Here is a 12,404-nt window from a genome sequence, read left to right as displayed (position 1 = left end):
GCAGCTTGTGGTTTCTGCATAGCTGTAGCCAACTGTGTCTACATGACTTTGCCATCTAAAAAGGCAGGGAAATGGGCATTGTTGGAAAAGTGGCTAAAGCTGCTTTGAAGGCAGAAGTAAATGGAGAGTATCAGGATGACTACTATTCAAAGTCCACTCAGCAACTACTGCAAAGGCATGAGGTCACAATTCATCATGAATGAGATTGTTGGATTTTTGTTAGCTGAGAGTATCAAGGAATATGGAGACGTTGAGTAAGTGGAGTTCAGTAATGAACTAATTGATTGGAGCAGGCTTTTTTTTTGAAAAATATACTTTATTCATAAAATATCTGTAAGAACATTCCTAACCATTTCAAAATCCCCATCACATAAGTACAATCAGATTCAATTTTTACAACATGTATCACAAGGTGCATCAATACAATCAATGAATATTACAATCATTTCAATATGGTCAATGCAGACAATCAGACAATGGTATTGGAGTTATCAACATACATCATGTTGCACTCTGAGGTGCTTCAATACGTTTATAATACACTTAGTATTCACTGCATACATTCATTTTGAGCTGTACAGACCGAGGGGCTCTCAACAGTTCCCAGCCCCTCGGTGCACTGTGGCAGAAAGGTCTTAGACAGCGACCTTTCCCCATTGCGCCTTTGTGGCGGCTGCCCCAAGCTTTAGTGCATCCCTCAGCACGTAGTCCTGGACTTTGGAATGTGCCAGTCTGCAACACTCGGTCGGGGACAACTCTTTGCACTAGAAGACCAACAAGTTTCGGGCAGACCAAAGAGCGTCTTTCACCAAGTTGATGATCCTCCAGCTGCAGTTGATGTTTGTCTCGGTGTGTCCCTGGGAACAGCCCGTAGAGTACAGGGTCCTGTGTCACAGAACTGCTCGGGATGACCTCGACAGAAATCACTGCATCTCTCTCCAGACCTTCTTTGCAAAGGCACAATCCACAAGGAGGTGAATAACGGTCTCGTCCCCACCACAGCCACCTCGAGGACAACGTGCCGAGGGGGTGAGACTCCTGACGTGTAGGAAAGATCTGACGGGGAGGGCCTTTCTCACCACCAGCCAAGCTACATCTTGGTGCTTGTTGGAAAGTTCTGGCGATGAGGCATTCTGCCAAGTGACTTTGACAGTCTGCTCGGGAAACCATCCCACAGGATCCACCCTCTCCTTTTCCCTCAGGGCCTCAAAGACGCTACGTGCCAACAACTGCCTGATGAACTTGTGGTCAAAGGTGTTTCTCTGCATAAATTTTTCCACGAGGGACAGGTGGTACGGCACAGTCCAACTACTTGGAGCGTTCCGCGGCAGCGTGGCCAGACCCATCCTTTGCAACACCGGGGACAGGTAGAAGCTCAGCACGTAGTGACACTTGGTGTTTGCGTACCGAGCGTCTACGCACAGCTTGATGCAGCCACACACAAATGTGGCCATCAGAATGAGGGCGATGTTGGGCACGTTTTTTCCCCCTTTATCTAGAGGCTTGTACATTGCGTCCCTGCGGACACGATCCATTTTCGACCTCCAGATAAAGCAAAAGATGGCTCGGGTGATCACCATCGTGCAGGAGTCTGGAATGGGCCATATCTGCGCCACGTACAGCAACAGCGAGAGTGCCTCACATCTGATGACCAGGTTCTTACCCGCAATGGAGAGGGAGCGTTGCTCCCATGTGCCCAGTTTTCTTTTCACCATAGACACTCGCTCCTTCCAGTTTCTAACACATGCCCCGGTCCCTCCGAACCATATCCCCAGCACCTTCATGCCGTCAGCCCTGACGGTGAAGGGGACAAAGGATCGGTCAGCCCAGTTCCCAAAGAACATGGCCTCGCTCTTCCCATGATTTACTTTGGCTCCTGAAGCCAGTTCGAACTGGTCGCAGATGTGGATCAGTCTGTGCACCAACAGCGGATCTGAGCAGAAGACGGCGACATCGTCCATGTACAGGGAAGCTTTGACCTGTGTGCCTTCACTGCCTGGGATTGTCACTCCTCTTATGCCTGGATCCTTCCTAATGGACTCAGCAAAGGGTTCTATGCAACACACAAAAAGGACAGGGGAGAGAGGGCAGCCCTGCCTGATTTCAGATTTAATAAAAGCTATCTGATTCCCACCCCTTGATTGAGACTGCGCTACTGATGTTAGTGTAGAGCAGTTGGATCCAATTGCGAATTCCCTCCCCAAACCCCATTTTGGAGAGCACATCCACCATGTAGGTGTGCGATATTCTGTCAAAGGCCTTCTCCTGATCCAGGCTGATGAGGCAGGTGTCCACACCCCTGTCCTGCACATAGGCAATCATATCCCTGAGCAGCGCCAGGCTGTCAGAGATCTTCCTGCCCGGCACAGTACAGGTCTGGTCAGGGTGGATCACCAATTCCAGAGCGGATTTGACCCAATTGGCGATGACCTTGGGCAGAATCTTATAGTCCACATTCAACAGTGAAATGGGTCACCAATTTCTAATTTCCTCCCTTTCCCCCTTGTGCTTGTAGATGAGGGTGATGATGCCTTTCCTCATGGATTCTGACATGTTGCCAGCCAGGAGCATACTCTCATACACTTCTAGCAGGTCTGGGCCGATCCAGTCCCACAGAGCCGAATACAACTCCGCCGGCAAGCCGTCGCTTCCGGGAGTTTTACTCTTCTCGAAGGACTCAAGGGCCTTAGTCAGTTTGTCAGGAGTTAGTGGTTTGTCCAGGCTCTCCTGTGTACTGTCGTCTAAGACCTCCGTGATAGAGGACAGGAAGGACTGGGAGGCCGTGCTGTCTGTGGGCTTCACGTCATACAATCCGGCATAAAAGGACTTGCTGATCCTCAAAATGTCGGACTGCGATGACTTTACTGAGCCGTTTTCTTCCTTCAGGCCGCTGATCACAGAGCTCTGTGTACCTTTTGGAAGAAGAAACGTGAGCACATCTCATTCTGCTCCACGGAGCGGACTCTGGAACAGAAGATGATCTTGGAGGCCCCCGAGGCAAAGAGCGAGGCTTGCTGGCTCTTCACCTCTTGGAGTTCCTCCTTGACATCGACCCCCATCGACTGCAGCCGGAGCAGATTCTGCATGTTTTTCTGGAGTCGGGACATTTCCCTCTGTTCCTTTCTAGCTTTCTGGGTGCCTTTGAGGATGAAAAACCTCTTGTTGTTTCCCTTGATCACTTCCCACCAGTGTGTCAGGGACTCAAAGAGGGGTTTCACGTTTCTCCAACCTTTGTAATCCCTCTTGAGCTCCTCAATGTTCTCTGGGGTCAGCAGTTGCATGTTTAGCTTCCATGCCCCCCTGCCCGCCCTCTGGTCTTCCTGTAAATGACAGTCAGCCAGTAGGAGGCAGTGGTCAGAGAAGAACACCGGCTTTACGTCGGTGGACCTGACCGCAAACGCGCGGGACACAAACAGGAAGTCTATCCTGGAACGGATGGACCCGCCTGGCCGTGACCAGGTGTATCTACGCTGCGCTCCGTCTGCAGGGTTGCTGAAGATGTCGTGCAACTTGGCATCCTTAACTGGTTCCATCAGGGATCTGGACGTAGCGTTCAATTTGCTGTCGTCCCTACCGGATCGTCCAGCCGCATCGATGATGCAGTTGAAGTCACCGCCCAGAATGACCGGCCTGGAGGTCGCCAGCAGCAGTGGGAGCTGCTGAAAAACCACCAGCCACTTGCCCTTTTGTGCCGGGGTGTACACGTTAATTAACCGGAGTGGAGCATTCTTGTACATTAGGTCTGTTACGAGGAGGCGCCCGCCCACCACCTCCTTAACCTCGGAGATGGTGAAGTTGCCTCCCCGCAGCAGAATACCCAGTCCGGAGGAACGAGAGTCGTTTCCTCCCGACCAGATCGATGGCCCATGGGACCATCATCGTGACCATTGCCTCTAGGAGCTGAGGTGCGGTATTGCACACTCCTGCAGAAACAACAGGTCAGCTTTGACTTTGGCAAGGTAGTCCAAGGTCGCAACACATCACGTAGTAGGTTTAATGCTACGCACATTTATGGATACAATCTTTACACCCATTTTAAAGCATTTAGTCTCTTACCAAACCTGTTGTCTCTGAGAGTCCCAGACCTTTGGTCTGCTCCTGCATACCCATCATGTTCACAAATTGCCTCACTTTGGATGGGCTGAGGAAACTGTCCTGAACCTCCCCATTGGAGATGATCTGTTCAGGTGGCATCTGGGGGTTCGTGTAGAGAACGGGATTTGAAATGTCCTCTGTCGGAGAAATCTCTCCAATCCTCTCCCCCTCTGGGGCGTTGCTGCTCCCAGCTTCCCGGAGCTGGGGTGCGCTGAGCGTCTCACTGCTCCCAGATTCCTGGGGCTGTGGTGCACTGGCCTCTTCGGGTTGTAGGCAAAGTTGGGGTGCGCTGGTCTCTTCATTGTCAGAAAGAAGGCTTCTCCATTGTATTTGGCATCAGGAAGTTCCACTAATATATCCATGGTCGCCACTTCACCATTGTATCCGACCACAAGCCACTAGTAGGCTTGTTCGGGGAAGACATTGGGGTATTCCCAATTGCCTCTGCACGCATCCTAAGGTGGGCACTGATTCTAGCTGCTTACGAATATATTTTTATCGACTGGCCAGGAAACCAGATTGCAAATACCAACTCACTGAACCGATTACCTCTAAAAGACAGCAATGTGAACATCCCAATTCCTCAAGAACTCGTCTTGTTATTAAAATTTCTGGATTCGTCACCAGTACATGCCAAACAAATAAGAGAGTGGACAAACCGTGATCCTGTTTTGTCTCACGTCAGGGAACAAATCTTGCGGGGATGGTCTAACGAGCCAAAGTCTGACGAAATGAAGCCCTATTTTAATAGGAGATATGAGCTCACCTGCCAGGACAGCATCTTGTGTGGGGAGCGGGAGTCATTGTGCCCCGAGAGGAAGACAGCCATTATTGACTGAATTGCATAATACTTACCCCAGCATCTCTAGAATGAAAATGTTGACGCGCAACTACTTATGATGGCCAGGGATGGACACAGAAATCGAAAACTTAGTCAAGTGCTACACACAGTGCCAACAGGTACAGAAATTGCCCCCTTCTGCTCTACTGCATCCCTGGGAATGGCCAGGAAGGCCATGGATCCACCTCCATGTTGACTACGTGAGGCCTTTCTTGGGCACAATGTTACCCTTGATTATTGACCCTCACTCGAAGTGGATGGATGTATGTGAGCTGTGATCACTCACGTCTGCTGCCACCATAGACAGATTGCATTCAGAGTTTTGTGATAAACGGGTTACCAGAGATAATCGTGTCTGATAATTGAATGGCATGCACCAGTGGGAAATTACAAAGATTCACAAGTCTCAATGGCATAACATATGTTAAGATCTCACCATACCATCCTGCATCCAATGGTTTGGCCGAGAGGGCAGTCCAGACTTTGAAGTCCAGAATGAAAAATCTGGATGGGGACTCTATTGCAACTAGATTATCACGTTTCCTACTCAGCTATAGGACTATGCCACAGACGACCACCGATATTGCCCTTGCAGAGTTATTGATGAAGAGACATCTCAGGACATGTTTGAGTCTCATAAGGCCGAATTTAGGGAAGAGGGTAGAGAGAAGTCAGGAGGCCCAGAAAAATAGACATGATTACCACAGTCATGAAAGAAACTTCACTGTTGGAGACACGGTTTTTGCAAAGAACTTTGGAGATTGGCCCAAATGACAATCAGGTGAAGTTAGTGCAGTGACAGGATCTCTCTCCTATCACATATCGGTTGAAGGTTGGATAATTAGGAGACACGTAGATCACCTCAGGAAAAGGGAAACAGATCTACAGGAAAGGATCCGCCACGCATTCCAATTGGAGTCTACACATGTAGAAGGAACTTCCCTTGGTCTGGGAGCACCTGTAGGATCCGTTGAGCCTGAGAGGGTCAAAGAAACAAACTTACAGGTCCCTACTGGAGAGCCTAGTGGACAGATGACTCCTGAGAGGGGGGCCTCTGATAAACCATCCTAAGTCGTAGAACTACAACGTTCGACATGTTTGAAGAAGCCTCAGAGAGATTGAATTTATAAATAGTTTATTTATGTAAATAGTTGATATATTGTAAAGATTGTAAATCATACTCTCAAGTAAAGGGCGAGGGATGTGATAATCTGAGATGCAATATACCTTTAAGAGAATGTGAGCAGATTGACCAACGTGATTGCATTACCCAATTGCTGTGTAGCGCAGACTACAATGTTAATCAGTAGTTTAGAATAGGGTCTGGTTTGAGAAGCACACATGTTAGTGCCCTGTTCCTTGTGTTAATAAACAGCTTGTGCTTCACCTTATTTGGGTCTTTGCGTCTGCAGTATATTGTTTACCAACTCACTCATCCAACCGTGTTCACTGAGCAAAGTGACCCGACAGAAGGAACATAACATCTGTGTAACAGCCTATCTTTGTTACCATTGTCAGAATTCTTCCTCTTTTATCTTCAAATAAAGTGCAATCCCTTTCATCTAACATCAATCCTAGAAAATAGGCTCTTTGCCACTGTATAACCATACCTACCTGATTGGGGAGTGGGGGTGTGTGGCTAGGGGAGATAGGAGACCAAAGAGGATCGGAGGCTGGGATCTTGACTGTGATCACCACTCTCTGGCTACCGATTCTTCTTCCCCACCCTCACCCACCTCCAATCTCCCCACCCCACCCTCCTAACTGCCCCCTGGTCCCCTATCTCTCATCCCTGCTGCTTGCTTCCTACTTCTCGACACCCCTTCTACCCCACTCCACTACCCACACTGGATATCTGTTTAGTTCCATCCAAACATCCTACTGCTTAACCTTGGCCTTCTATCTCTTAGCCAATCTCCTCAGTCTCCAGTCTCACTTCCCACCACTGCTTCCTTTCTCCTTACCCTTTCCCGGTCTCCGATTCTCCCCTCACCTCACCGTCCCCCGCATTTTCATATTTTAATGTGGTCTCACAAGCTAGTTGAATAAAATGGCAGCGAAAGAAAAACTGGGATCAGGCAAGGTCACGCTAGCTCCATTTTAACCCCTTTCCCCAAATACCCTGTTCTTGTTAGGAATGGGAGTTAAAATTGAAGCTCTCAAGTTTTATATTGAAAACCTCTTGTCATAAAACCCAGTCATGCATTAGCTTTTTTTTTGAAAAAGGCCTCATCCACTGAGTGTAGCTTTTAATTTCTTGTAAGCTTGAACCACTAACTTCTCTTAGGAAACAGAGTGTAGGGATAATGGGCAGGTGCTCTAATTGGCAGGATGTGACAAGTGGTGTCCTGCAAGGATCTGTGTTGGAACCTCAACAATTCCTCCTCCCTTAGGTACCATACTCTAAAAGCATGTTGGCAACCATGAACTTCCATTGGATTGGTCCATGATTATGCTTGGCAAAGTACAGCAGTGGTTTACTGTTGCCTTCTGCAGTACTGCTGGGCAGGAAGCTCTCCCACTCTTACTGTCTACCACCAGACATATTGGAAGGATTTATAGGCTTGGCCACATTATGAATGCACCTTCCATAGTCATCAAGTCCTGAAGTGGGACTTGAACCCAGTGTGTCTGGCCTAGAGGTAGGGACACTACCAGTGCACCACAAGACCTCTGAACCATTAACTTTTGCATATCATCCAGGCTTCTTCAATTCAAAGTATAATTATTTTTTAACTAAAGTGTGCCATCTCACATGCTGATATTGAATCTCACCTGACACTATTTGCTTATTCCACCGCCTTACTAATATTCTCTTACAGCTCCTTTTGGTAATTAGAATTATCTACCAAGCCTCCTGTTTTAGTATTGTCTGAACTTCTGGGCAGTATTCCCTCTTGCCTTATACCCACATGATGTTGGAATGCCCCCCACCCCGCCTCCCCTCCCCTCTCCCCTCTCCTTGTGCTCTGCCTCTGTGGGCTCTCTGCCCATTTCCTGCAGGAAGGTTGAGATGTAATAATAGCAACCAACTTGGGGCTGTGACTGAAGTGGCACAATAAGAGACCTAATGCTATCAATCTGTTAAAATACAGGAAGGGCGTTTAGCAATCTGCAAGCTAAGTTAATGAAATTCCCCTCCTTTTAACTACAGCACTTCAGAGACTCAGAATTGATTCTGAGACCTTCTTGATCTGTATGTTTCAATATCACATAGGACAGTGAAGTCACCAGGCAAGCCCTTTAGGGTTTTATTTTGAAGTATTTGTAATAAAAATGTTAAAATTTACAATCTGGAAAATCGCCCTGTGAGTCTCATCTTGCAATTTAAAAAAGGGAAATCTGCACTGTGGAGATTTGCCGCTAGTTGTCTCCATTGCGCACATTTGCTTAAAGTGCTAGTTACTCCCGATGGTAGTAAATAGGTACTTCCTCCGCTCTTTTGAATAAAGTTTTGTCTGCTTCTTTCTCCTTTTCCTCTTAGTTTCTTGCTGGTGTATAATTCCACGGTTGGTGGTTATCCTCCAGTATATAACCGAACTGGCCCTAATTCATGTCTGAACATTAACTTTTCCTACCGGGTACTCCTGGTAGGAACAACTACAAGCAGGACAGGACCGGGCCTGAGCTGGACTTTGACCATTGCCCTAATCCTGGCCCAGCTTCACGCAAGTGACCTCTAGGAGGAAACTTCAGGCGTTGCTACACCTGAAGAAGTAGGGGGAAACCAGAGAGGCTACAGGAGCCGGAGGCTGTCAGCAGGTAAGCCATCAATCAGGACAACTGGGAGGCGGGGAGACTCCTACTCGATCACGTCCTCCATTTGTAGCGTTTAGGCATTCTCATCGATACCCATGCACAGCACCAACTTTCACGATGCAATCTCGGAGCGGCAATAAGACGACAGGAAGCTGAGCCCTATTTCCCCGCATTACAGCGGGTGGCACCCAGGGCGGTGCGGAGCGAAAGGTGGCTGTAGGACTCAGCGCCTGGTTTTCTTCACAGTCTCGGCAAATTTGGGATAGTATAACAGGAAAATGAGTGTTCACATCTTGCAATTTATGCCTGAGTGTTCACAAGTGACTTAATCGCACAGCCCATCACATCTGAGCCTGGTGCTAATCATTCAATCTCCACCAGGGGATAGCAATCAGCAGTAGTAAACCTCTCTGGTTCTTTTCCGTAATCGTAACGTTCTGAGGCCAATTATAGTACCCATACTACCGCAACAGTTTAATATCAGTTAATTTAGCATGGAGTGGAGAGAGAACCTGATTGCTTCCTGGATAAGCTCGGTGAACCAACTGGAGAGCCTTTCTCTTTGGATTCCGCCTTATATACTATTCAGTGGCTGAGAATAGTAGGTTTAATTTGAGCTGGGGTGCTACAGTCTGCCTCAATTGGGAGGGGAAAATTCCCAGGGTTCCTTCTCTTAATCATTAATCAGTGACCTATACTGAAAAGGTGTGAGGATACCATCAGACAAGATCAGGTTGTGAAGTCTTGTATGGTTAAAATACTTGTTCACATTCAGTATCCGTGCTGATGCATGAAGTCTGGCTGGCTATGTGAATTTGCAGAGGACTGCCATTCATTGATCCACCCTAGTAAGTGGCAAGGATACCAATCAAGTGAATTATTCTGTCCTGGATGAAGTTGAGCTTTTTGAGTGTTGTGGCTGCACTTATCCAGGCAAAGGTGATTAGTCTACCACACTCTGATTTGAGTCTTGTGGATGGTGATGAGTCTTTTGAGGGGATCGGGAGAGGTGACATGTTTTGCAGAGTATCCAGTCGTTGGCTGGTAGTCATCATGTCGATATGGCTGGACTCATCAAGCTTCTGGTCAAGGTGACCCTCAAGTTGTTGGTGCTGGGGCTCTTAGTGATAGTGATGTTACAGAAGTTCGGGCTTCCTCTTATTTGAGATATCATTCTCTGAAACTTGTATCATTCTCTGAAACAGTTGAGAAAATTGGCCTGCTTCCTCTTCTGCACAGATGGCCATAATTTCTGGATCCACCCAGATTTTCACCCCTCAAGGATCTCTTGTGCACATTTTAGCCCCCATTGTGCTGCAGACGCCAAGGAAATTGGACTAAACATTCCTTTGCTTAGTGGATTTATTTTCCTCCCTTAAATGTCGTATTTTCTGACCTATTTTAAGGGTTCACCTCCTTGCTAGTGTATAGTTCTGAAAGGGACTGGATCTGCTGATAACCTTTCCAGATGGTTGTTAGCATATTTTTGACCAAGTGTTAGCAAGGTATGGACAGCATCATAGCCGTGTTCTATCCTTGCCCCTATCTCCATACATGTAAGAACTCTTGCTGATTTTTCTTCATAACCTAGGGGCACTATAAGGCAGCTTTCATGGCCCACCTGATGCCCTAGCTGACCTCAGCTAACTCAGGTCAGACCAGCAATTGAACATGGAACTTTCTTGGCCTGTGTGGCTCAGTTGGCCAAACTTGGTTAACTATTGGGAGACTAGATTCAAAGTCCTGTAACCATTTCCCAATGTGCAGTTATTCACTTATTGAAATTAATTGCTTTGATATTTTGATCAAATGTAATCATCTACTACTTTGATTTTAAAAATGAAGTAAAACCATTTTAACTTGGTGATCCTGATGTGCATGGAGCTTTTGTTGCCATTTGGTGTTCCATGCTGAGAATTACTGAAATGCTTCTGTGAGGTGAAATAAATGTGAATGTTGAATTAAACTTGTGATTAGAGGTTTACTCATCTCTCCAATAATACTGCACACAATCTCCATAATTTATGCGCCATGCTTACAGTAAACCAGAATGCTTGTTTCATTTTGTTTAATTTTATTATCAAATAACCACAAGTATATGCTTAAATTGAGTGGCAATATCCCATTTCAATTGTCTTGCAGTATTAATGAGTATTTTGACAAGTTCCTTACGCTAATTGATCCAGTCATTCAGCTCTTCTGGAACAGTTGCTGTTGTTACTCCCATGGTTCAGGGGTAGTATTTTAATGTTTGTTCCAGAAATTAAAGTTTATCAGTTGTTCAATGATTAATGTTACATCCAAGCATCTCAAATCTGTCTAAAGATGTCGCCCTATCCACCACAATACTGTGATCTTTATTGAACTTTTTAAAAAAAATGTTTGTTTTATCTTTTTGCGTAGGATAAAGTTTTTGTAAATTCTTGGCTCTGTTAATTACATCATTGCCTATCCTTTTGATTCCACTTGTTGGCTGCAAATTGATAGAATTAGCAATTAGTTCCCATCTTGCCTCAGTTTCTTTGTTGGGATGTATCAAATTACAAGTGCTACATTTTAGCACGCTCATTGGCAAGGATCACCACAGGAGAGTGGCTGTGCAATTCACATTATCTCCATACACTGGGTATTTTCCATGACAGCATGGGGTGGGGTAACAATTTCTACTGCCACTTAAGCAAGTTGACTTGCAGTTCAGGACAATTTCACATGCTTAGAGTTAATATACGGGCAATAAATTATAACTGTGAAATACTTTCAGCTAAAGTTTTATTATTTTATGGTCTTTAAATTCCACACCAGGTTTTCAGTCTTGACCATGACATTAGGGACAGGACAAAGTGAATGTTAGATGGTTCACCACAAGGAAATAAGAAAAATTAGAGGGCGAGGCACTCCGGGAAATTGGTGAAGCCTTGGGGACAAGCCACCTGCCCACAGCCTTGATTGAAGGGCTTGGAGTAGGCAGCATTTACACAGAGGCCTGATATTATAAAATTTAATTGTTTGAAAAATATTCTTTATTCAACTCCCATTGTGCACTTATTCTGTTTGTATTTAGACTGTACTACGGCAACTATGCCACGTTGTGTGGAGGTACTTATAATTGGTGCTGGGAACCGGGGACAGACTTATGCATTCTTCTCGAAGGATTTCCCAGAGCGAATGAAGGTAGGCCTTAGAATCTTTAAATACCTGTCTACTGTGGTTTCTTCTCTTTGCTGTAGTTTCCTTCCTCATTTAAGCACATATGTTTTATGGGGCAAAACATGAAGTAACTGACTCATATAAATCTTTACTGGCCCCAGCAAACTGTGACCTGTCCAGCACAGGTGGTGACTACAATAACTGAAGGTGCACCCAACTGGAAGATCCAAGTCCTGACCCTAATTAGGCCACAGGCCTCATTTCACTAATTTGGTTGAGCTGTTGCCCATCAGAGACAGGTTGCCAGTTACCAGCCTTTCAATCTTGGGACACCTGTTTCACTGGCAGTGTGCCACATGTTAGTCAGCTAAGTAAGTTCTACAGATGGAGGAGTGGCGTGCGAACAATGAGTGGGCCCATTTTTGAATAATTATCTATGAATCTAAAATGTTTGAATATTATGCCTCCTGAGCCTCTTCTCTGGGTTAAGCAATACCAGGCCCTTCAACCTCCCTTCATACCTTAGATGCCTTAACTAGGTGGCACTTTGGCTGCCGAATGC

The 12,404-nt window shown here is 46.2% G+C and overlaps 1 protein-coding gene across 2 annotated transcripts in view; it reads left to right on the top strand.

Moving 5' to 3' along the window:
• The window catches only part of LOC144690448 (putative oxidoreductase YteT), a 264,733-nt gene that overhangs the window by 26,552 nt on the left and 225,777 nt on the right, over positions 1-12,404 (top strand). Inside the window, exons 1-2 of one of the 2 annotated variants that reach the window (XM_078557961.1) lie at positions 8,170-9,296; positions 11,757-11,866. In XM_078557961.1, coding sequence (XP_078414087.1) covers positions 11,774-11,866 — 93 coding nt within the window. In that variant the 5' untranslated portion in view covers positions 8,170-9,296; positions 11,757-11,773. Of the gene's footprint in view, positions 1-8,169; positions 9,297-11,756; positions 11,867-12,404 lie in introns of those variants that run through there. The other variant, XM_078557962.1, reaches the window with a different exon arrangement.

This window comes from Cetorhinus maximus, chromosome 15 (genome assembly GCF_964194155.1).
Source record: "Cetorhinus maximus chromosome 15, sCetMax3.hap1.1, whole genome shotgun sequence".
Classification (NCBI taxonomy): domain Eukaryota; kingdom Metazoa; phylum Chordata; class Chondrichthyes; order Lamniformes; family Cetorhinidae; genus Cetorhinus; species Cetorhinus maximus.
This window is presented reverse-complemented; position numbering and strand designations above follow the sequence as displayed.